The 26330-nt window shown below is 44.3% G+C and overlaps 1 protein-coding gene across 1 annotated transcript in view; it reads left to right on the plus strand.

Annotated features, from left to right (window-relative positions):
• CRYBG2 (crystallin beta-gamma domain containing 2) overlaps positions 1-26330 on the plus strand; it is a 66882-nt gene that overhangs the window by 21842 nt on the left and 18710 nt on the right. Inside the window, exons 4-8 of the mRNA XM_081202742.1 lie at positions 15112-19339; positions 21497-21544; positions 21681-21799; positions 22709-22865; positions 23846-23985. Coding sequence (XP_081058868.1) covers positions 15112-19339; positions 21497-21544; positions 21681-21799; positions 22709-22865; positions 23846-23985 — 4692 coding nt within the window. The remainder of the gene's footprint in view (positions 1-15111; positions 19340-21496; positions 21545-21680; positions 21800-22708; positions 22866-23845; positions 23986-26330) is intronic.

Below are 26330 nucleotides of genomic sequence, written 5' to 3' on the forward strand. Positions count from 1 at the left end.
GTTGTTGTTTTTTAATCATCCATTTGTAATCTAATCAGATTATTTGTGGTATCTGATTTTTGAACATTTGAGTTGTGCTGGCAACAGGTGTCTGGAGAAGAATAGTTGGTTTTCAGTGACTGTGGAGTTAGTCACAAAGAATTATTTATAAATTACACATCTGTAGCCTGCCTTTCTTCCAAAGAGCTCAGGGAAATGTATGTGGTTCTTCCCTACCATCACATCCTCACAACAGTCCTATTAGGTAGGTTAGACTGAGAGAAGGTTCCTAGAACCGTAGAATTGTACAGTTGGAAGGGACACTGAGGGTCATCTAGTCCAACCCTCTGCAGTGCAGGCATATTTTGCCCAGCGTGGGGCTTGAACCCACAACCTTGAGATTAAGAGTCTCATGCTCTACCACTGAGCTGTCCTCTTCATGAAGGTGTAGTCAAATCTGAGAACATTTGTCATAGTTTCTTCTTTACCTCCTTATAATAACTACTTCAATGTTACCATCAATCATTTTTTGTTTTTGTTGCTGAAGCAAAAGCGTTTTATGTCATGGGCATGCATACTAAGTGGATAGTGACATTACATAGTTTAGTCACTAGATGGCACTGGACTTGGCTGCTAGCTTTGTGGAGTCAGGTGTTTATCTTTTGTTCATGTTGCAGAGGGGCAATAAAGTTCTTGTTTGGGTTCCCGACAGGTCTGTCCTCAAGGGCTTCCATGATACAGTACATACTATGTACTAACAATCCCGCATTGTATAGAACCAGTGAGCCCATAAGAACAGATCCTGTGGAAAAATCACATGTGGTCTGAAACATTAGTGGGGGAATGATGTTTCCCACCCTTCCTAAGTGGAACCTCTGGCAGTGAACCATGTAGCTGCCTCAATATGTCTGTTACTTCTAAACAGACATGAACAGACATGTTCTGAAAGTGGGGAAGGCAGATACACGTAGGCCCTGAATCACTACCCCAAAAGTACCCCACAGTGCACCTGTATCCACAAGTGCCCTCTTTCAGTGTGTTTGCATGCAGAATGTAGAGGGTCACACAGGCATGCTGCCTCACCAGGCTAATAACATCTGCAGGGGTAAATAGTCCTAGGCTGCAATATTTATCCCATGCAATCCCTAGGATCCTTTGATATGGAAAGACAGCTTATAAATTAAAAACAAATAAGTTGTAATAAAATCTTGGTTCTTGCTGCAGCCTAGTGCCTGTTGAGTGAAACTCATTAGTGATTTCTTGTTATATATACATTTATGCAGCTTCGTCCATGTATATATATAAGCTTTGAAGAGTATCGTAAGCAGAAATGACAGATTTCTGCCTTGAATGAGCTTCCCATCTACATGTTGCCAGTGAGAAGATGGCAGAGGAAGGAGAAGGGGGTGTATGTTCATCTTGTATTTTAAGTTGAGGTTTGGGCTTAAATATATTCCAATAAGGAAACAAAAAGCAGGAAATTTTTTTTTGAAATTAGCCTGCAGGTGCTGTTTAGTCAAGTAGCCACCCAAACTCTTTGAAAGTGTTAACTTTGCAACTGGAAAGCGACAAAGATGTTGTGGCACCTTAAATGCTAATAAATCCATGCTGGCACAAGCCTTTGTGAACAAGGATCTAATTCTTGATGCATGAAGTGCTGTCCTCAACTGGCAGGCAATTTGTCATCTGTAACTCAGGCAAGGCACTTTATGCCTCCTTGCCTTCTGCCAAAGCACTTGGGGAATAATTAAGCAGACTTATTAAGACACTCATTACTCCGTTGCAAGTTGAATTTCAACATGCTATGCAGTGCACACTCGGTTGATGATCAGGTACGAGACACTCTGGTTGGCTGTGTTAGGTGTGTGCAGAATTCTTGCAGCTGTCAAGAAATGATATTCTTGGTCCTGTTCAAGGTATTAGTTTATCTACATCAAGCTGTCCTTAAGATTATAGCAATCTGACATTAATACTGTGTAATCTGCATTACTATTCTAACTGGCCTCAGTATACCTAAAAAGGGTCTCTCTCTCTCTCTCTCTCTCTCTCTCTCTCTCTCTCTCTCTCTCTCTCTCTCTCTCACACACACACACACACACACACACACACACACACAGTGACCAGAAGCAAAGGAAGGAAGGAATTCTGTACACTGATAGCCAGAGTGCAATAGAGGTTAGAGTGTTGGACTAGGATCAGAGAGCCCCGAGTTCAAATCCCTAGTCAACCATGAAGCTTCCTAAGGGAGCTTGGGCCTATCACTAGCTTTCAGCATAAACTACTTCCCAGGATAACTGGGGGGGGGGGGAGTCAGAAGGGTTTTATATAAGCATCAAAATGAAATTTTACATCACTTTGGAAATCTAACACACTGGGCAACACTCTCCATCCTCTCTCACCTAGAAATGTTCTTTTTGGGCCCCCGTCATGGTTTTGCTTTTTTCTGGAGCTGCCAGAAGAAGCTTTTTCTTTTCATGCTTAGAGAACGAGAGAGAGTTAAACATAGGGGAGTACAACCAGCGAAAAAAGTAAGCAACCGTATGTGCTTTCAAAATTCTCCCACGTACATTTTCTTTCCAAACTTTTGTTGAGCTATATAAGGAGTGTGCTGCTCTACCAACTCGCCATCTGAACACCACTCTCCCTGATACTGGTGGTTTCTGCCAAAGCCACAATTTTAATGAGAGTCGCTTTCATTTTATTTCTCACCTTCATGCCAGGAGCAAGGTACTTGTCAGCAAAACCACCAAAGACTTAATCACAAGAAAACAATGCAGACACCAAACTGGGGTAGCCAACCTGATGTTGCTGGACTACAACTCCCATCACTCCTGACCATTGATTACACTGGCTGGAGCTGATGGGAGTTGGGGTCCAACAACAGTTGGAGGACCACAGCTTCCTCATATCTATTAAAATTGCTCACCCCTCTGAACAACCCTGCATTAGTCATATATGGGCTAAAAAAAGACAGAGATCTAATCTTTGTCAAGCTTTTCTTCCTGGTTGCCTCGGATCCTCATATATTGTTGGACTTACAAAACCCACAATCCCTGGCTATTGGCTAAGCCATCTGGGGATGATTGGAGTTAAAATCCGAAAAATACGTGAGGATGAAAAGTTGAAGAACACTGATCTCAACTGCCCATTAAAACTCTCTTAATTCCCACTCCCACCCAGCAAATAGGCCAGGTTCTTGAGGCCATGTTACTCATTACACTTTTCAGAGAAGCAGCAATAGAATGATTTGGGGTGTTAAAAAGATAAATAGCAGGCACAGGGGACCAATCTTTATTGGAACACTTGCAGGGGAAGGAGTGTAAACACAACCACAGCCTTTCCCAGACTGCAGAGTATCTGTTGGGTGGGGAGTGTTAAAAGTACCCCCCCCCTGTTCAATGCTCCGTGTGTGTGTGTGTGTGTGTGTGTGTGTGTGTGTGTGTGTGTGGTGGGGAGTGGCTACACCTGCTCTTGACTCTTTTAAAAACAATTCACTAGGGTTGTTGAACTTTTTTTGCAAAACCGCAAAAAAGTCATTTCTGAGCTATTTTTAAAAGGAAAATCGGCAAAAACAACGTTGTCGACATGGCCTGCCATACAGCTGGATTTTCCCAGACTCCCCCCCCCCCTTCAATTTACTGGACCTATAGCAACCCTAAATTCACAAAACTGCTAACTGTCTGGTTTGGCCCTTCGACCTGACTTTCCTCAAGGCTGATACAGAAATAAGACTTAGTGCGCCACATTCTGATTCATAGGACGTGTAATGAAATTGAAAGCCATCAGATGAAATTGCACTATCACTTCTTGGGTCATCTTTGTGACAGTGACACAAATTAGTACCATCTAATTAGCATGCAACTAGTTGTCTTTGCATAAGGGAAATCTCTCTCTCTCTCTCTCTCTCTCTCTCTCTCTCTCTCTCTCTCTCTCTCACACACACACACACACACACACACACACACTCTGTTTTGGGCTGCTTCCCAGGAATGATTTGCTTCTGCTGGACCAAAGAGTCCTTATTTACCAAGCATCACCGAAGAAACTCAAATGTAACCATAGCTATGTAAATCTGATACAGATACACATTCAGATAAGGTATGTCCCATAAAAGGCTCCTTCATTCCCAAGGAGCAGTGATACTGGGCTGGGTATTCTTACTGGTTTTTAAAATTGTTATTAATCTACAGGCCAATCAAGACTTGCCCACAAAATCCACATTTAATGTACAGTGGTACCTCGGTTTACATACGCTTCAGGTTACAGACGCTTCAGGTTACAGACTCCGCTAACCCAGAAATAGTACCTCGGGTTAAGAACTTTGCTTCAGGATGAGAACAGAAATCGTGCTCCGGCGGCACAGCAGCAGCAGGCCCCATTAGCTAAAGTGGTGCTTCAGGTTAAGAACAGTTTCAGGTTAAGAACGGACCTCCAGAATAATTTAAGTACTTAACCCAAGGTACCACTGTAATGAGTTTGTCCCCTGGCAGTGGCAGTCAATGTTGTATATTTGAATGTGATTTTAATGCAGAGTTCTACATCCATGCTCCCCGTTTCCTGCTATTTGCTGTTTCAAGCAACCGCCCCTCTTTATAAGCTACTCCACATCAAAAACACATCAAAAATATAAAAAATAATAATGGACAAAGGCATTCATAGAAAGCTGGCTGGAGTGCTTTTAAACTGGATCAGATGTCTTTTTTGGGTTTTCCGAGGATAAGGAAACACTCGAGTTATAGGGAAGCAATAAATGAGCCAGTGTGGTGTAGTGGTTAAGAGAGGTGGACTCGTAATCTGGTGAACCAGGTTCGCATCTCCGCTCCTCCACATGCAGCTGCTGGGTGACCTTGGGCCAGTCACACTTCTTTGAAGTCTCTCAGCCCCACTCACCTCACAGAGTGTTTGTTGTTGGGGAGGAAGGGAAAGGAGAATGTTAGCCGCTTTGAGACTCCTTCGGGGAGTGATAAAGCGGGATATCAAATCCAAACTCTTCTTTGTGACAGCAGTTGTTTCCTGTGAGCGTTGTATGCAGAAGGGAGAATTAAAGGATTCGCAAAGAGCAAATGCTCCACATTAAGCTGAGGGGTGGTTGGACCCAAATTCATCTGGTTTAGAAACTCTGGGGCAAGTTAGCATTTTACAGATTAGCTTTTAAAAATCTGATTAGCTTTTGAAGAGTGAGAAGACCTTCATAGTCAAAATAAAAAAATTCCTTCCTGTAGCACCTTAAAGACCAACTAAGTTAGTTCTTGGTATAAGCTTTCGTGTGCATGCACACTTCTTCAGATACACAGCTATTCTTCAGATAGTGTGCATGCACACGAAAGCTTATACCAAGAACTAACTTAGTTGGTCTTTAAGGTGCTACAGGAAGGAATTTTTTTATTTTGACTATGGCAGACCAACACGGCTACCTATCTGTAACTAAGACCTTCATATTTACCCTGCTTTCTCCCCCCACCCCCAGCTTGTTGAGTGATCAAAAAACTGCTAAACACCCACACACAAGGATTATGGAAATAAGTGGAGCATTATCACATCATTCCCAAATTGCACAGGCACCCATAGGAATTACTCAGCAACTCCCACAGAGATGAACTAATCTCAGCCCTTTCCCAAAGTTACTGCAGAGTGCTGACACAGGGTTTCTAGGGTGCTGAGCCTGGGCGCAGCAAAATACACTTGATGGGGAACATCATGAAGCTTTAGACGGTGGGATCCACACATATACAAATGTATATGTGTCACTTCAACTCTGTGCTATAGTAACTTCTCCCCTTAACATTGCACAGGGTTAAAATGTGCTGCACTGCCCCCGGCTTGGGTGTGCCGCACTGGGGCCTCTAGGTGTCCTTTTTATTGTGCATCCAAGATTATTCATGCTCATGATGGTATATCAGGGCAGTTATACACAATGCAGCTTTCAGTACTGTTTGCCTGCAAAAGGTCTGGGACAGTCATACTTCTTCATTTCTGGTCAGTGCATGCTCCATAGCTTGCTCCTGAAATCATGTAACCTTCTTTACCACAAATGCTCCTTCCCAATTATTTTTTGTCCTGCTTTCATTGCACTATAGTGCACCATATGTTGATAATGCAACTACACTGAGGAAACATTGCAGTGCAACAAATCAAGCACAATAATATGTGTGCATGGTCCAGTATGAGTCCACCACTAAGGCAGCATTATTACATCAATGACATGTTGCAGAAACCCTGATGGTTGAGAGTCTGCTCTAATTCAGGGATGGGGAGACTTGTCAGAGCCATTTTGCTTTGTACCAGACCTTGAATATCTACTATCCAGAGACAGGTGCAAAGGCATTTAGTTGGAAGTAAAGAACTGGGTGCCTCTGACCACAATCTGAGCCAAGGAATTTGTTTTCAGTACCAGAACTGTTCACAGGCCTTTCACACAATAGTCCACCCCTGCTTAGCTTCCATCATTTCATCAGCCTCATTTAGGCAGGGAAAAGTTATATTGTCGTTGCTCGTGTTAAACAATCTGGAGTACAGTGGTACCTCGGGTTACATGCGCTTCAGGTTACATACACTTCAGGTTACAGACTCCGCTAACCCAGAAATAGTGCTTCAGGTTAAGAACTTTGCTTCAGGATGAGAACAGAAATCGTGCTCCGGCAGCATGGCAGCAGCAGGAGGCCCCATTAGCTAAAGTGGTGCTTCAGGTTAAGAACAGTTTCAGGTTAAGTACGGACCTCCGGAATGAATTAAGTACTTAACCTGAGGTACCACTGTAGTTAGAAACCCTTGCTGATCCTCTAGAGATCTGCCAGCAGCTCCTGATCTTTCTCCTGCCTATCTCATGCTCTGCAATGCTGAAGCATAGAGGATTCCAATCTTCCTGGCAACCTGAGATCTCGGGCGGCGAGGAGTGTTCCCTCTTTTGACAGACTCATTCAGAACTTGGGAAGGTGCTCTTATTGTTCTTCAGCCTAGAAATTTGGCAAGACTGAATGCTTTTCATTTTCTGTCCCGTAACAAGAAACCTTGGGAATCAACAGTTGACATTCATTTGATTCAAAGCCAGATGCCAAACCTGCTCAAAAAAACCCTCACGATTGTTGCTTCCCCACCCTGTTGCTAATGAAACGCCCAAAATATAACAGAATATTATAAATTGTAAATCAGGGGGTGGAGAGCCTTAGGCCCTTGAGACTTTCCCTAGGTCACAACTCCTTTCGAGTCACACCCCCTACTGGTTTCACTACATGCCTTCCTTGCATGTTTTTGCCAGGTTGGACTGTGCCCATGAGTTTTGAGTGGATGCTTGCCTGGATGGAGAAAAGAGAGGGGTGTGTGTGTAGAAACGAACCTATCATAGAATGGTCAATTTACATTCATTGCCCCACCCACTTTTGCCTCTGGTGCAGCCCCCTACTGGCATATCGCCCTCGGAAGATTGCCCAGAAGGGAATGCAGCCCTTGGTCTGAAAAATGTTCCCCATCTCTAATGTAAGTAGTCATAGGAAAGAGAGAGGATAAGGTCCGGTCCTCCTTTAATGTACTTTCTTTGGGTACTTCATTTACTACTGTAGCTACTCAGGCAGTGACTGAATATAAGGCTTTGCCAGTAGTGGCACCCCAGCTTTGCAATGTCCTTCCCAGCTACAAATGCTTAGGACCTGTTCTCATACTTATTTGCCTTTAAATTCACAATAGAGTTGTTTTTAGCTTGAGTGTTTTATTGAGAATTATTCTTCTGTTCCAGGCCCCAGCTGTGCTACACCTTTCAAGCTGCATCATACCATATTTAAAAAGTCATTGCTTCCCCCAAAGAATCCTGGGAACTCTAGTTTGTTAAAGTTGCTGAGAGTTGTTAGGAGATCCCAATTCCCCTCACAGAACTATAATTCCCAGGGTTCCCTGGGAAAAGAGATTGATTGTTAAATCACCCTAGGAATTGTAATTTTAATTGCAAAGCCATGACTTTAAAGTAGACTCATACTGCTTCAAATGTGTACTGTAAATGGGGCCATTGCATTTCTTGTTTTGTCTGATTGTTTACTGCCTCATGGGTTATTATTATTACTGGTATTATTTATTAGGTTTCTATACCGCCCTTCACCCGGGAAGGGTGAAGGTCACAATATAAAAACACAAACTGCATACCATATTAACAAACAAAAACAATACCTCCCACAGTTTAAAAGGCCACAAATTGTTTAATTAGCCAAAGACTGGGATAGATACTGGGGTGTATGTATGGGGGGGGCAGCAGTAGCCACCCTGCTGGCCATTCCTATCGGTTGGAGTTATACATGCCATCGGTCACAGCCAGCATGCGCAATAGTCAGGGATGATGAGAATTGACAAGGAAGCCTGACTTCAGAACATCTAATTTACTGGGTCACAACCAACCTTCTGAGTATATCAAAATTTCAAGGATGGGTGTTAGGCATTACCTTTAGTTGGACTTAGGGGTGTATGGGGTGTTAGGGGAGGGGTAGTACCTTCTTCTGGGGTAGTCATAACCACCTTTGGTCCCCACCCTACACTCTGCTCTCACCTGTGGCTTCTAGAAGCTGCCAGCATGTGACAGTGGCCACATCCCAGCAGACTGAGTGGATGAGACCAATGGTGGGTCCAACGGTTAAGAAGGCAGCTTATGCACGTGCTTTAGATAGAAGTGAGGGGCAGATGAGGCTCGCCAACCTGGAAAGGTAGCCCATCTAGGAGAAGGAAAACTGATCCTAAAACTCTGCTGCCTTGCAGGAAATCTTCAAGAAAATAAAAGGCTAAGGAGTTAACCCTACACAGATCCGGAGGGGAGTCCCTAAGACAGTTGGATGGCACCAGCTGGTGCCAAACGGATTGCTTTCCTTTCCTTTGGACCATATCAGTGAGGCCGAGAGTGGGGTCTTGTTATCTTGTGCACCATGGAAAGTGTCTTCGGTGCTGCTAACGCAGCGATTTGAGTTCACTCCCGGAGGCGCACTCCATTGTCTCTTGAGACAGACGGATGCCAACAGTTGGTCTTAATATAGGCATTACCCAACTCTTCCTTATGCATGCATGTCTATGTCTTTGGGTGTGTGTCTACTATGTTACGTTACTCCTTGCATTTTTGCAGTGGTGCACTTAGGTAATTTAGACTAGCCTTCTCCAACCTGGTTCCCTCCAGATGTTTTTGGACTACAACTCCCATCAGCCTCAAGCAACAAGGACTAATGGGAGTTGTGGTCCAAAACACCTGGAGTGCACCAGGTTGGAGTCTGTTTTAGACTCTGACTTTAATGCCCACATCTCTTCCCAACTCCTGCCCTTTAGATTTGTTTGGGGTCCCTCCCACTCATTCTGCCCCAAAGTCCTTCTCTAATGGCACCACTGCGCCTTTGAGCTTGTGGAGAAGAGCCAGATAAATTGCTTTAAAAAAACCTGAGAAAGTAGGCTTTAACCTATGTGTTGGTCTCATATAATATCTTTTTCAAAATTTCAACCAGTCCGTATCTCAGAACAGGAGGGGAAGTTTCCTTCCTGTTTCCATGGAATTATGTTTGGAACATTGTTGGTGGCTTGGCAGGGTGAAAGCACAAACCTGACTCACCCTGGAGATTAATGCCTTGTCAGACTAAGCAGGTCAGGACACATTGAATTTCTCAACCCCTGTCTGCTTGTCTCCTGTAGAAAGGAAAGGCTGAGTTGACTTGGCTCAGATGGCATTTACAAGCACCGGTCAGCAATTCAGGTTAGGAATAGAGCAACAGGTTTGCCACTTAGGTGTGCCTCCTTTTTTTCTTTCTGGGCAGGGATCCCAGGCCTTCAGCAGCTGCATGATAGGTAAGAATAAAACAGGTGTATTTCCTGCTAGGGCAAAAAGGTGGCTATCCTATCATTACATAATTTTAAAAAGAGAGGGGAGGGAGGAAGAGAGAGAGGGACAGGTGGTTCATCCCTGCCCTTTTAAATGTGCACAGTTTTGATTAAAACTTTGGGACCTGAAGGACACCAGAGAGGAACATTGCCTGCATACTACCACCCTACTCTGGCCAAAAGAGGGAACTACATGCAAAAACAACAATGAGCTTAATAACAATTACTAAATATACATTTTTATCAAAGATAAAAAACTAATCTAAACACACAAACCAAAAGGAGGGGAAAAAGGAAAAGGAAAAAGAACTTCTGATTCTTCTTCTGTCAGCTGCAATATAGAAAATTATTCAATACATCCAAGGTAACAACAATTCCACTTTCTACAAACCAATATTTTCTTTAATCCTCAAACCTAGATATTATAAATTCAATTTCTTTTTCATGCAAAAAGTCTATAAGTGGTTTCCAATCTTTAGTAAATATTGATAAGGATTTTTCTCTGATTAAACACATTAATTTTGCCATCTCAGCGAAGTCCAGTAATTTTAGCAATTCCTCCCTGGTAGGTAATGATGAATCTTTCCATCTTTGTGCATATAAAAGTCTCACCACTGTGATCATGTATTGAAATAATTATCCATAGTCTTTTTCTAATTGTTATCTATTATTCCTAGCAGGAAAGGTTCTGGCTTCAATTGAATGTAAAACTTTAAAATCTTCTGTATCAATGTATGTATTTGTAGCCAATATTTCTCGGCATTTCTACAAGTCCACCAAGCATGATAAAATGTCCTCTCACATTTTTGCACACTTCCAGCAAACATTTGGGACACCTTTATAAATTTTAATTAATTTCACTGGAGTTGGATACCAGCGAGAAATCATTTTATTTTTAAAAAATCTTTAAATAAACACAGTGCAAATTTTAGCCCTGAGTCTCATGGCAGTTTAAAAGACAAATTAATTTATCACTGCATAAGCTTTTGTGAACTACAGTTACTTCAATAGATGTATGAAGGGTTATCCTGACTTGTTGGTATATACATGGTTGGGGAGTAGAGAGAATATTATATAGTGGGATTCCTTTTTAAAAAAAGTTATATTTGTTAATTGGCTTACCAATGTCAGGATGTCTATGTTATCAACCACCTTTTTGGGTGAATGGCCACTGTTAATAATGGAATTATCATAATCTGTACTTTTCTGCATTTCATTTTCTTCAGACCTGACTGTTTACAATCCTCTAACCTTCAATCTAACCAAAAGGGATGCAGGTGGAGCTGTGGGTTAAACCACAGAGCCTAGGACTTGCTGATCAGAAGGTCGGCAGTTCGAATCCCTGCGATGGGGTGAGCTCCCGTTGCTCTTTCCCTGCTCCTGCCAACCTTGCAGTTTGAAAGCACGTCAAAGTGCAAGTAGATAAATAGGTACTGTTCTGGCGGGAAGGTAAACGGCGTTTCCGTGCGCTGCTCTGGTTCTCCAGAAGCAGCTTAGTCATGCTGGCCACATGACCCGGAAGCTGACTGCGAACAAACGCCGGCTCCCTCGGTCAATAAAGCGAGATGAGCGCCGCAATCCCAGAGTCGGCCATGACTGGACCTAATGGTCAGGGGTCCCTTTACCTTTACCTTTACCTTTAACCTTCAATCTGCAACTCAGGATAACACTTCACGCATCTAGTGAAGTGCCGCTGAATTTCCTGGGACCAATATATAGTATATGGATCAGGCCGTCTGCTGTACTTACAAAAGAATACGTAATTTTGCATTAAAGTTGTATACCCTTTGTCATATGCAAATTTATGCCTTCAATGGGGGTAGAGGATCCAAAAGTAAATCACGTCACAAACAATTAGACAGACAGACAGACTGTGAATAGTTGAAGCTTTCCCCATCACTGGATTTCCACACTAGAAAAACCTACCTGTTTGATTTCTGCCTGCCACACAGCACTGCTCTCCCCCAATGCCAACCATGCAAAGAACTCAAATTAAGAGCAGAAGCAAAAATAAAAATAAAAAAATGGGCACCTTATTTTTTTTTTTAATGAATACCTGTGACTAAGGCAATGAGACACTAGAATAAAAAAACCCACAAAAGAAAGCAAGCACCTCCCCACCCTTCATGCTTGATTTATTGCTGCATTCCACTCCTGCCACTTTAAAGCAAAAGACAAACACAAACCTGTTTGCCAACCTTGGTAAACAGCAACTAAACTACTCGAAGTGTGTGCAGTTTCGCATTTTAAAACCGCTTTTCTCATCGTTGGTCCCTTTTCAAAATTGTTTGGTCAGGTGAGATTTATGCTGCAGCACTGGCTCTGTATGAGGTCAGAATTCCCCAAATGCCAGGTTGCTATACATTTATGTGGGATATAATGAAGGTGTCCCTGTTCCAGTTGATTTTAGGAATAACACAACCAAAATGATTAACAAAGCAGGGGGGCGCTGTATTCTAGGTGAAGCATTTAAACTGATACCACTCCTTAAAATATTTGACCCCTAGTTGTCCTAGCTGGATTTCATGCTTTGAGGCTAACAAGGTTAGCAGCAGCTGCTCCCACCGCTAGGTATGGAAGAAATTGCCATGTTTTGGTTGCACCTTGCAAGTCATTGCATCTTTATTTGTGTAAGTTCTTATAATGACCAGCTTGAAGGAACAGGTGAGGTGGGTGGGCAAGTGGCGGCTGGTTTCTCAGTCAGGCCAGTGCAGTAGTAAGCCCTGCTACTCCAGGGGTGGCGAACCTTCTTGAATCCAAAGTCTGCATTTCCTTCTGCACACTCTTCTGGGGGCCGCATGCCAGTAGTGGGCGGAGCCCTGAGGTTAAAGTAAGCAGGGCAACAAATGCAACATTTATCTTTGCATACTGTCCAACTTTTGGAGACCCCAAACCAGGACATGCCTCTTCTGGGATGTGCACCCAGGTGAGTCACATGGCCCATGCCGTGCTTTCTTTGGGGCAAGAGTGCAGTGCAACAGCGAGCAAGAGTGCGACACCCAAAATGGCCGCCGCGATCTCACACAAAAAAACAGGATGTCTTGGTTTTTTGCACAAACCTATATATTCTCCAACTAGACAGGCAAGAGGCATTCTCAGAATTCAAGGACACCTTCCAACCAGGCAAAATCATGTGCTGTTTGTTAAAGGGGTAACCGCCCACACACTTCCGCTGTGCTTTCTGCCTGTGTGGTGGCACCTTCGGTAAAACTACTTCTTACTGTTTGTAGCAGAGTTTTCCCCAGGAGGCAGAGGACAAGAACAGGAGTCACACTCAAATTCTTCAGTCAAGAGCTTTTTTATTGCTTGACCGGTTGCACAAGCATTTCTGTTACAAGCTATTTACAGTCCTTCTTTATCTCTCCACCATGGTATAATCTCAGTGTTGTGTGTGTGCTTTCCTCGTGAGGAAATTGCAGCCTGCAACTTCCTTCCTTTATTTGCACCTCCAGCTGACACCAATCAAGCCTAGAGTGCCACTCCTACACACTAAAGATAGTGGTGGCCAAACTCGGCCCTCCATAACAGTATGAATCAAAACCAGTGAGGGGCATGGCCTGCGGAGAGTTCCCAGGGTCAGACAGAGAAGCCTGGAGGACCATATCTGCCCATCTCTGCTGCTCCATTTCTTCCTCTGGTGCAGCTGGGTGGAATGGCTGATACTAGATGACAGTTGAGAGAAGGAAAGAGACGAAAAGCAGCAAAAGGTGTGACTCCCACCTCTCCCTTTTATCTGGTCCCACGTTGATTCTGGTTGTGCAGCTACTGCTTCTTTTCGGCAGTGGTTTGTGTTTCCAGTATTTCAGTTGCTTAATTTTTTTAAATGGCATGCACTTCTTTTTATGGCTTACATCGCTCTGGATACTTTCTTAGAAAAGTGACTCATAAATAGTTTACATAAAATAAGAATGCATATGTAAACACACCCACCCACCCCCGGTGATGGCAAGATGGGCAGGGTGTGTGTGCACACAGGATGACTTGCAGAGTCCTCTCCTGTGGCCTGTGGTGGAGAGGAGGGCTGCTGGTGGGAGGGCATTCAGCCGCAGCAAAATCTTCAGCAGCAGGAGGTATGCTTCTGTTGGCAGCACTGCCACCGGCAGTCGGCAATAAAGAGCTCTGAAATGGGGGCTCTTTGAAGTGGAATGCAAGATGCTGGTGGTTTGGCATCTCTCTGCTGGATCCAAAGCCCCACAGATCCCTTGAGAGGCCTGGTCATCAGGCCCCTCAGCTGTGTGAGCTTAGAGCTGGTGCAACAAAAGAGAGTTGGGGTGGGGGAGAGAAACTGCCTGCCCACCTCCTTCCACTCTGATCAGGATGAGTACCAAGGTTTGGTGTGTGGCAATCAATCTGCTGCTTTGTTGCTCTCCACCCAGGCTTTGGATTTCTCTGTAGTTATTATTTTTTTAACTGGCATTAGTGATTTGAGAAATTGTGCCATGCCATTATGGTTCAGATCTGTTCCAAAATCCATATCGTCACCTGTACAATCGTATTTCAATCAAATGCTAGCACGTGCTACTGTGCTTGCTTATAATTAATAGGCACTGGCTGTGGTTCAATGAGTGCCTTTGATCATAAACTACTAGTTGTCTTTCAAGCCATTCAGAAGATTCCCATAGCCCCTGGATTGGTTCTAATCCACTGTTTTGCAATCACTGGGCTGGATGACCTTTTAAAACAGACCATCCCAGACCAAGTATGTGATGATTCTGCGTTCTCTGGAGAATGAGTGTAGATAATTGGGGCCCTTGTAAAGGAACACAGGTTTGTCGAAATAGTCATTTAAAAAGTAGGAAGTTTTCAAGGGGGAGGAGTATAAATAGAATAGAAACATGAAGGGATTTTTACATTGGCTCAGAGTGGGGAAACTTTGCCAACCCAAGGGCCAACTTTCTGAGGGCCACATGCCAGTGTGGGGTGGGGACAGGGCCAAAAGTGGGTGAGACAACAAATGTAAATTTTATCTTTGTACAGTAGGCTGGTCTCTACACACACGTGTGTGCACCCCTCTTTATCACCCATCCAGTCATGCAAGAGGCATTATCAGAATTCAAGGACACATTCCAGCTGGGCAAAAATACTCAAGAAGGGTGCAAAGCCGGATTGTGAAGACTTGTGGCCTGGGGAGAGGGTGATGGCTTCAGGAGATCCCGAAGGACTAAAGAGAGAGATTGGGGGGGGGGTTGAATTTGGCTACTGGGTCTGTGTTTCCCCACCCCTGCTGCAAAGAGTTTAATGAGTCTCTTGCCTCCTCTTGGCCTGACCATTTCTTTTGTCCTTTCTGTGCCCTGTCTCTAGCTTTTCTGAGTCAAGAGGACTCTCCGTGGCATCTGAAAGCGAAGGACCTCAGCCTACAGGACCATTTGACACTGGAAGAGGCCTCCTTTGCACTCAGTACAGAATGGAGGAGGTCGCTGGTGGGTCTCGCTCCGCTCAGAGCAGGTCAGGGGGATCCACTGCAACTGCCTCGCTCAGAAGGAAGACAACACCTTCTGATCTACTGAAGGAAGAGACCAAACCTTCCTTTGGCAAAGTCTCAGCTGTGACACAGATGCTGGAGAGAGGAAGTACCAGAACCAGAGGCAACAGCCCCTCCAGAGTGTCCGTGTTGCTCGAGGCCTGGGAGAAAGGGCTTGTAGGCACGGGCACCATTGGCCCATCTTCCTCAACAGGCATCAGGGACTCCCGTTCCCCCGTACCCACCAGGCGCAGCTTTTCAGCCAAAGATGCTCCCCACCCACTTTTCTCAGAAAATACCAGGAGTTCTCTTTCTCCCACAAATGCCAGGCAGCCCATTTCTCCAGCAGGTAGCAGGCGACCCCTTTTTCCAGCTGATACCAGGCGGCCCCTTTCCCCAGCAGATAGCCAGCGGCCCCCTTTTCTAGCAGAGACCAGAAGGTCCCGATCTCCAGCACATACCAGGCTGTCTTCCTCACCAGCAGAGACCAGGAACTCCTTCTCTTCAGCAGAGACCAGGCGGTCCCGATCTCCAGCACATACAAGGAGGTCTTCTTCACCAGCAGAGACCAGGAACTCCTTCTCTTCAGCAGAGACCAGGCGGTCCCGATCTCCAGCACATACAAGGAGGTCTTCTTCACCAGCAGAGACCAGGAACTCCTTCTCCTCATCAGAGACTAGGTGGTCCCAATCTCCAGCTGATATAAAGGAGTCACCATCTCTGGCAGACAGCAGGAACTCCTTCTCTTCAGCAGAGACCAGGCGGTCCCGATCTCCAGCACATACCAGGAGGTCTTCTTCACCAGCAGAGACAAGGAACTCCTTCTCCTCACCAGAGACCTGGCGGTCCCATTCTCCAGCAGATATAAAGCAATCTCCAACAGATATCAGGAACCCCTTATCCTCAACAGAGACCAGGCGGTCACATTCTCCAGCACCTACCAGGCAGTCTCCTTCACCAGCAGAGACTAGACGGTCCCATTCTCCAGTAGATATAAGGCGGACTCCATCTCCTGCAGATACCAGACACTCCTTCTTCCCATCAGAGACCAGGCGGTCCCGTTCTCCAGCAAATAGCAGGCGGTCTCCTTCACCGGCAGATGCCTTGTTGTCCTTCTCAGAGAACAGGCGGTCCCATTCTCCAGCAGATTTAAGGTGTTCTCCTCTAGCAGATACCAGGCTTCCTTTCTCCCCATCACAGACCAGGCGGTCCCGTTCTCCAGCAGATACAAGGTTTTCTTCACCAGCAGAGACCAGGCGTTCCCTTTCGCCTGCAAATAGCAGGACATCTTGCCTCATGACAGATACCCAGGGCTCAGCAAGTTCCCAGCCTTTGCCTCCTCCAGTAGAGAGCCGCTACTCATCTGCTGCGGCAGATGACCATCGCTCCTCTTCCACAGCAGATACACAGTGTTCATCTTCTTTACCAGTCGACAGATACTCATATTCTGTGGCAGATATTAGACGCTTATATTCCTCAGCCGACACCAAGTGTCCGTCTTCCCCAGCAAACACCAGGCACCCAGTTTCTTCGGCAGAAACCAAGCACCCAACTTCTCTGGCAAATGCCAGACACACGTCTTCCTCAGCAGACACCAAGCAGACATTGTGTTCAGCAGAAAACAAGCCCCCAACCTCCCCAGTAGATGGCAAACACACACCTTCCCCATCAGACGCCAAGTGCCTATCTTCCTCAGCAGAACCCAAGCACTCATTTTCTTCTGCAGAAAGCAAGCGCTCCTCTTCCCCAGCAGGTTCTAGAAGTTTCTCTCCCACATCAGATGGGAAGCCCTCCTGCTCTCCCAGCCCACGGAGAGATTTTACAGCTCACGGTCCTGTGTTTGCTCAGGTGTATACCCCAGCTTCAAAGCCAAAGAGCCTGTCAGGAACAGAGACACAAGATGCTAATAGCACCATAGTAGCTGGATCCCAGGCAGGAAACCACTGTGGTAGTGCTACTAACACCCCTCTGGCAACTAGATTTCAGAGAGAGAGCCTCATATCAAGCACAGATGGCTCTCAGGAGGAACCTCTCCCTGTTATTCCTATCAGCACTGGGGCAATGGAATCCCAGAGGGAAAGCCATGTGCCAAATGGTGCTAGCTCCAGTATAATCACCAGATCCCTGACAGAAAGTGCCCAGCCCAGTGCCATAATACTTAGATCCCAAACAGAAAACTACCAGTCACAAGTTGCCAACACTACTTCTTTGGGTGGATCCCTGGGGGAAAGTTACACGCCCAGCACCACAAGCACTAAACCTCCCAGTGGGCCCTGTGTGCTAAGTCCCTTGCCTCGTGTTGTAAGCTCCAGCACTGTAGCCAAATCTCAAACCCAGTGGTATGGCCCCAATGGCAACAGCATGGTCGTCTTTAGGTCTGAACGACAAGTCATCGTACCCCAAGCTGGAACCACCACTGTCTACAGAGCAGGGCAAGAAATTATCATGTCCAGCTCTGGAACAGGGAGTGCAAGCAAAGCCGTGCAAGGAAAGTCCCTCGTGCCAAGCTCTATCAGCTCCCTGCCACCAAAAGAAAACTTGCAGTCCCAGAGTGACCTCCCTGATGACAAGTCCCCACAGGGGAGCCCTGCATCCCTTCCAGATGATGTTTGCAACTGCTCCATAGCAGGATCCGAGCAAGAAAGCTGCATGACTCAATCCAGAAGTGCCGGTGTGAGTGACGCCCAAAGGCAAAGGTGTATGCTTCTGCCAAACCCTGCATTCACATCAAATAGAGATGCTACCACACTCAGGGAGGGAGTTGCTCCTTTGAGCACGTCCGAGAGAGACTGCAGCCCGCATGCCAAACCTGCATTCCAGAGGCACAGCAACTTGTTTACATCAAGCAGGTCTGAAAGGGAACAAAGCATGCCTGATCCAGATGGCCCTGTAACAAATGGGTCAGAACAGGAGCACAACCTATCAAGAGTAAAGAAGGCCAACACGTCTGCATCCCAAGGACTTTGTTGCTCATCGGATGCTGCAGAAGAAACCAACATGCTTAGATCCTCTGCTGAATCCCAGGAATCTGTGACAAGGGAACAAAAATCCACCGTCTGGAATGAGCTAAAGGAAGAACAAGGTTATCCCAGAAAAGATTCCCCTGTGTTTGCACTGGAACCAGCCATTCCCCTTACCGAAATGAACTCCTCCCATGAACCTCCAAGCCAGGAATCAGGACACAGCAGCAGGACAGCAGAAGAGGAACCTGAAGAAGCTGTGGACATGGAGCTTTTTGTAGACACCCTCCGTAATATGGAGCCCCCTGAACTCCACAAGCCCCTGAAGCTCCTCCCGAGGCCTCCACGTCCTTCCACATTTGCAAAGCACACATCCCTTCCACCTATCGATGAGGACCACGTCGCTCCCAAGTCAAAGCTTCCTCTCCCAGCAGCAATAGGTGAGCTTTTTGCTCTTACCGAGGAGAGGAACTCAGAGGGAGAAAAAGAAGTGGAGGAGGAAGAAGATGAGATGGAGGAAATAGAGAACCCATATCTTACCAAGGATGAAAAGTCATGGGAGAACAGTCAGGCCAGAGAGTCGTACCCTTGGGAAAACAAGACGTTCAAGACCGAGGAGGAGATTGGCTCTTTCCTGGGGAAGTTGCAGGAAGGGGCTGCAGACGCCAAGGCCAAAGCCACCGCTCCTAAAGCTATCGCCAACCAGAGTAACTTAATCAGAGCAAACATTCTCAAAGGGCTTACTCTTTTGTCTGGCTTCTCAGACAAGAAACCTGTGGAAGATAAGCCTTATTCTCGCTTGGACAACAGTCTCCTCTACAGCAGGTTCATCTCCCCAGAGAAATCTCAACAAAAAGTCCTGGAAAAATGGAAAGAAGGAAGAGATTTGCCCACACTCCTGGCTCCGGCTGCCCAAAAAGTCAACAGGGAATGCCAGACGTCTCCAAATGAGCTTCTGCTGAAGGCACCTGAAAATCTGAGTTCTGAATCACCGCCATCTGCGCTGCAAGCTGAGCCTGCCTTTGGGGTGCCAGGTGCAGACAATAGCTCCCAGCAGGTTACTCTTCTGTCTATAGAAACAAACTCTCTTCCCCAGTCGAAAGCTCAGGTAAGTCAGTCTGCACTGTGCAGTGAAGGGTTCCTTCCATCCTTCTTTCACTGGCAACAGCTGCAATAATGTCACAAAGAGATTTTGTTGTTTTAGGGCATTCAGGAAATGTGGACTATTTGGGGCCCGCGTGGGTGTGTAACAAAAGTCGGGTGCTGTAGCAGAATTCATGCCAATGGGTTCTGTTCCTAGAATCTCCACCTTCGACCTGAAGTGGAACTGGTGGTATAACATCCAGTTGATGCTGAGAGGGTTGACAAAACCTGCATTCATAAGGATAGTGATTACAGGGCCAAAACCACAAAGGTCTTGACTCAACTGTACAGTTTTTAGTCAAGTCACTGGGTGTTTGCACCTGGATGAAGAGCACAAGAGCTTAAGCTTCATTATGTTGTTGTTGATCTTCCCTAATGGCTGGTACAGAGTTGGTGATGCTCATTAAAGAAATTGAAGGGAAGCAGAGGGGTCCATTTAGGACAGGGATGAAGGCTGCGTAGTTGACAGATAATAATAATAATAATAATAATAATTTATTATTTATACCCCACCCATCTGGCTGAGTTTCCCCAGCCACTCTGGGCGGCAAATCTACAGTCATGTGATCTAACATTGTGATCTAATAAAGATCACAATGTTCAAGCTTTTGAGACCTGGGACCCACCTTTAATTACAACTTGCAATGTGGAGCCCATTATCATATAGGTCCAATCTTTCCCCCACCTCTCCCTCTCTCCTCTGTCGTTCTCTTTTCCTTCTTTTTATAATTAATGGATTAAAATGCTTATTTTAGCAATCATTTTAAAAATGTTGGTTTAAACACTTAATAAATAAAAACAAAATATACTTATTTTACAACAAAGGGAAAGGGACTGCTGATAATCATATTATTATTCCAAAATAGTTTAAACCATTTCCAGTCTTGCTCAAACTTTGGTTGCTTCCATAGGGATGGGTAAATCTGTCGATTTCAGTTTCTCATTTTTCCTAACTTCAGTTCTGTGCATTTCCACATTGGTTTGCCAATTCAAGGAAAAGTTCTCATGAAAATTCATAAGCATTTTAGTGCAAATTTCTTCTAATGCACAGGTTTGTAAACATTTTTGCCCATTTTTCAAAGCAATGTCCCCTAATATAATGCATTTTTTATGTTTCTTTCACTAATATAATGCATTTTCTATGCTGTTGTCACTCAATATATGCATTTTTATGCACACTTTCACCCAGTATATGCATTTTTGTACACATTACTTGGCTGCAGAATTGCATTGAAAAATTTGGAAAAGTGCAAATTTCAAAAGATGACTGTGTTTCATCTGTAGATTCATGACTGTAGATTTGCATTTAAATGTGGATCGAATCAGAGTTTCCCCATGTCCCTTACTTCCCAATGATCTGTTTGTTAAGCCTCCATTAAGATTTGTTTGCACAACTTTTGTGGAGAAGTTGGACACAATAAACAATTTACTGAGTGTTCATTATGATTTGCTAGTAGGAAGGTTGGGCAACGTTCTCTCAAACAATTGTTATCCCACACTTTCCGCAGCATTCAACCATCGCTTTCTTTATCTCAAAAAGTCATGTTTGTGGGGGATTTGACAAATCGCTAGTTGATGTTGAAATGTGGAGAACTGAATTTAAGACTGGAAAAATGAAGAACTGAAATTGGCACATTCGCCCATCCCTAGTCTGACCCAAATCAACAAATCCCACTAGTGCATTTGGGGGGGGGCTTTCTTCCCCCATGCCCCCTTCCAAATCAGCTCCGCAGGGTCAGGCAAACTTCCTGAACAGCACACAGGGGGAAGAGAAGGAAGGTCACTCTGTTTGGCAAACATAAATGCTTATGCTGACCAAACAATCACCTTAGTATGACACTGAATTCCCCCCAGAGGGTTTTTTTGTATATATGTGCGTGTGTTTTCCACAAACAAGCAATATCTAACTTACGATAAATAAATAAATAAATAGATTTCGTGTGGGATAGGCAAGGATTATTATCTCCATGTTGCTGATGGAGTGGGTGGGAGCTTTCTTTCCCTCCCCATGCAAATAGTGGTTTCAGAGCAGGAGAGGCATTGGGGTAACTAGATGTTTCTGAAATGTAACCTTTTTTGCACCCTTTTCTCATGTAATTTTCCATTCATGTTTAAATTGCAGCAAGAGGAAAAGAAGCTTCCGACAAAGATTAATGTGCGACCTGGAAAGGTATGGAGGGCGAAAAGGGGGGAGGGCCTGTTGTTGCCAAATGTCTGGGCAAGGGGCTGATATCCTTGCAGCGAGAAAGTTAAGGGCTGGGTGTTATTGCATTGGTGGTAATCTCAATTTCTGCTTTTCTCACTAGATCATTCTGTACTCTGAGGCAGGCTTTGGGGGTCAGAAGAGAGAAATATGGGGTGATATCACTGATGCCACATCTTGGGAGCTCTCCCACACCATCTCCATCCGAGTGATCCGTGGAGGGTAAGTAAGCCTCTGAGTGATTTGCTTTGGGTTGTGTTGCAGGGAAGGGCCGTGTGTGCTGTGCATATAGAGAAGGGATGGGGAACCTGTGTGGCCCAACAGATGTCATTGGACTCCCAACTCCCATCACCCCCAGGTTTTAGGGCCAATGGTGAAGGGGATGATGGGATTTGTAGTCCAACAATGTCTGGAGGACCCCAGGTCCCCATCTCTACTGTACAGGCAGAAAACACAGTGCCGCGTAGAAGTGAAATCAGAAGCAGATTAAGACCTTTCTCCTAATGCTTAGTCAAAATATGCTCTCCATCCAGTGGTCCTATTCTTGCCCTCTGACATCTTAAATGGTCAAGGGGCATAATTTCCAGGTAGGGTTCATTTATTATTTTATTTTATATATATTAAATATTTAACTTTCCCTTCCTCCCAAAGGAGCCCAGGGCAGCCATCAACAAGAGATAAAACAATAAAGAACATTAAGTACATCTTTAAAACACCTTAAAACAATTCTAATGCAGATGCAGACTGTGAAGGTTCCAAATATCCAAATTTTGTGAAGTGGTACTTCAACCAGCGTTTGCAAAACATACATATGTTAGGTAAAAGTGCACATAAAAATCACCACGTTAGTGAAAACAGCATACAAAAATGCATTTAAGAGACATTGCTTGCAAAAATATGTACATTAGTCAAAACTGCAAACAAAAATGTTTATATTCAGAGAAATTTGCACTTAAATGCTCAAGTACTTTCCATGAGGGTTGTAAAAATAAATAAATTGCAAACTGCGGTGAAAATGTGAAGAACTGAATTTAAGATTGGAAAAATGAGAGACTGAGATAACTGAAAGAGACAGATCCATCCCTACTCACAACTCTACTTGGAACTAACCCAATGTCATGTACTTGCCAGCTGGGTAATGTACGAGAAGCCACGGTTCCATGGGCGGAAGTGTGTGCTGGCAGAAGGGGATGTGGAGATCACCAACCCTTGGAGAATGTTCCACAAAGAAGGGGCAGCAGCTGAGAATGCTCCATTCCATATCGGCTCACTCAAGAGGGTTGTGCGGGTAAGCAGGACTCCTTTCCATTTGTGAGTAACGTCTTTCTACTTCTTGCGGAAGCCAGTTGTTTGGAAATGCAGGTCTCATACCAGCCTTCCTCAACCTTGGGTTCCCAGATTTTGTTGGACTACAACTCCCATCATACTTGGCCATTGTTCATGTTGTGTGGGAATATCATGTGGGGAAGGCTGCTCTATACATTGTGATGGATGGAAGGGAGGGAGGGAGGGAGGGAGGGAGGAAAACACAAGAATGGGGCAGAGAGCAAGATTGCAGTATGCCTATAAACTGTGGGCAGAGGCAGATTTTGAGGAGCACAACCAGGTCAGTGGCACTGGGGACCTTCTTCTCAACAATTTTGGTGGTTTGTTTCCTAAATAAAGCTCAACAACTTTGCGGGTGTCAGGAGTTTTGCTTTTTGAAATACGGCAACGCTTTTTCACTGAATGTATGCAAAGGGCTTATTTGAGTTGTTAGTGACCACATTTGGATGTAACACTAAACCATGGGTTAGCATTACATGAATGGGCTACTCTTCCCAGAGCTTGCACATTCTCCTCTCCCTCCCACATTACTGAAAGGAGAAGCCTAGAAGCTTTTTCTTCCAGTTTTAGCAATTGTGACCAGTTGGGGTGGTTGAGAAGGCAGTGGCACATCCTCCCAGCGGTAGCAGCAATGCATTCATCAGGATAGGATTCGAGCAAGGTGACACCAGTGAGGTCAGGGGGCTGCTGCATCGAGTGGCATTGATTTCGTTGGTCCTTATTTGTGTGATCTTGGGCATTGGACTTCAGCCATTATATTTGCAACCCTAATGTCAGCACAGGCCTTTGGAACTCTTCCAAGTAAGATATCTCTGTCCCCTGGCAGTGTAGTAATTGGACTTTGCGCTACATTTCTGGATGCTGGAAATCAGTTTGGCGAGAAAACAAAGAGTTCTGTAGTTTTTTTGCCCCCCTTTCACAGGCCAATCCTCTCTGTTTCAGGATTACAGGATTCCTGAGATCAGTTTGTTTTCTGAGGAGAATGGAGAAGGCAGAAAACAGAAGTTCACAGATTCTGCAGAGGACACACGAATTCACAACGAGCCATTGCAGGCAGCTTCTATAATTGTGCACTCTGGCCTGTGAGTGACAGCTTTTAAATACTTTGAACATTCATGATGTGAGAAGTGATCTAGAACTAGGGATGGAGCAGAAAATCAGTTTGGTTTGGATTTTAATGTAAACTTACTTAATTCGCAATCAAATACAGAAATGGGTACGCTAGCGGAAAGTGTGCACAAGAATGTGTATATGCATACAAAATGCATTATATTATGGGAAAGAGTTGTGTGTGCATATGTATGTGTTTCCTCATTTTTCAACACAGCACAGGTATTTGATGGTCCGGGGAGGTAGATAGACCAATAATCTGATTTTTTTGCACAGGATCACAGCCTGGAGGATTATTGTGCAAAGGCTAAATTGTGACCGGGACGCACTTTGGCCTGGCTTGCCAGTAATGCAAACTATGGTTTGTTTGTTTATTTGTTTGTTTGTTTGTTTGTACAAACACACTCCAGCCAGCCAACTATGGTTCGTTTGTGGCCATCAAACCAGAAACTATGGTTTGAGATTGGCTTATAAATTTCAGTTTGTGTTATTCTTGGTTTCTCATGACACTGAACCCACAATTCTAGTTTAATCCTAGTTTGTTTCAGCACCTCACACAACTCTGGCAACAGAGGTGCAAGTCAACAGCACTTAGAAAAAAACCAATATTAGATTAAGCAAGCCATGGTTACTTTGCTCATCTGCAAACCACAAAAAACCATTGCTTTGTGATACATGTGAACATTGCTATATATTTATTGAGAAGTGGAACTATGGCAAAGCAGTTTGGGTCATATGTTTCTTTCATATTACAATCTTCTTCCTAAACTTGGTGGGGTTTTTTGCCACGTCTGGGGGACAAGTTGGCTATACGCAGCAATGATTAGCTAGGGCTTGTGGCAATGCATCTCTGAATATCAGTCCCTAGGAAACAACAGTGGATGAGTGTTGTGGCGCAGGCTTCCCAGAAGCATCTGGCTGGGCACTGAGAACAGAATGCTGGACTAGATGAACCTTTGGTCTGAACCAACAGGACTCATCTTATGATCTTATCATGAACCTGCCTCCCTAGGATCAGTTTTTCACCTCTATTGCTGATCAACTGCATTTGTCGAAACCACTGAAAAGCTGTGGGGGGAGCTAAACTTGTTCAGCAGGAGAAAAAAACAGCACTAAGTCCTCTTTTTAAAGTACACACCCTGAGTTGATTTCAGCTCAGCCCAACCTGAAAAGCACCTCTGGCATAGGTCCATTTAATTATTTTTTTTATAAACATATCTGTTATGTGCAAATCCTCTCATGACTCAGTGGTAGTTAAAGGTTCATGGCTTCATTTGCATAACTTTCCAGCTAGCAAGTATGTGTTCAGTCTTTCTTTTGTACACATATTTGTAGCAATTTGTAAATCTACACTTGACCTAATGGGAGGGATGTGCAATAGCTTGCAACACTGAGCTTGGGGTTAGATTTGATAGATGTATTTTAGTCAAGTGACAAGTGGGACCTGCCATCCTAGTGCTAGAGGTCTGAGTTTGGGGGCAGGCTCTCAGCTTGGAACCTGAACATTTTATTTATTAAATTGAAATTATTTAACACGATTCATATACCGCTTAAGCATCAAAGGCTCCAAGCAGTCTGCATAAGATATACATTAAAATTACAGATAAAATATAAATAAAAATCAGATGCTAGAAAGAAGTTAGGCTAAAAACAATCCAAATAAAAATCAGCATTATGAAGCATTTATATTATCTCTTTATGTCATAAAATGTGTATACCACAAAGCAGTTTACCAAAAAAAAAAAAAGATACAACAATAAAATTATCACTAAGAAAAATGAACAACAATGATTTAAGACATTCAAAAAATTAAAATAACAATAGGCTAAAACAGATTAAAATACGCATCAACTTTCTAAACATCTGAGTAGGCTTGTCTAAACAAAAATGTTTTTTAGCATTATGAAATAAAACTACTATTTGCATAAAATATATATTAAAAGTAGGGATAAAACCAGTTAGGCTTTAAAAAGCAAACAAAATCAACGGTTTTAAAATATACATTAAATAATAAAATTATGTATTAAAATACAATTCAAATTTACATGGCTCCCTTAAACAAAAAGTTTTTAGCAGGTGCTGAAAACAATACAGTGAAGGCATCTGCCTAATAATTGCTGCAAAGGAAGTTCCAAATTATTGGTGCTGACACACTGAAGCGTCAATTCAGAACAAACATGTGGTTTTGCTGGTATTTCTATTTAACTGGGTGAGGCTTGAGAAGAGGGAAGTGGGAAGTGTGTCCTTCCTTTCCACTCTGCTGGAGCTTCCCTGTATACAGGGAGGGGAGCTTTTAAACCCCCCACCCCACCCCCAC

This window comes from Podarcis bocagei (genome assembly GCF_964188305.1).
Source record: "Podarcis bocagei genome assembly, chromosome: 7".
NCBI lineage: Eukaryota > Metazoa > Chordata > Lepidosauria > Squamata > Lacertidae > Podarcis > Podarcis bocagei.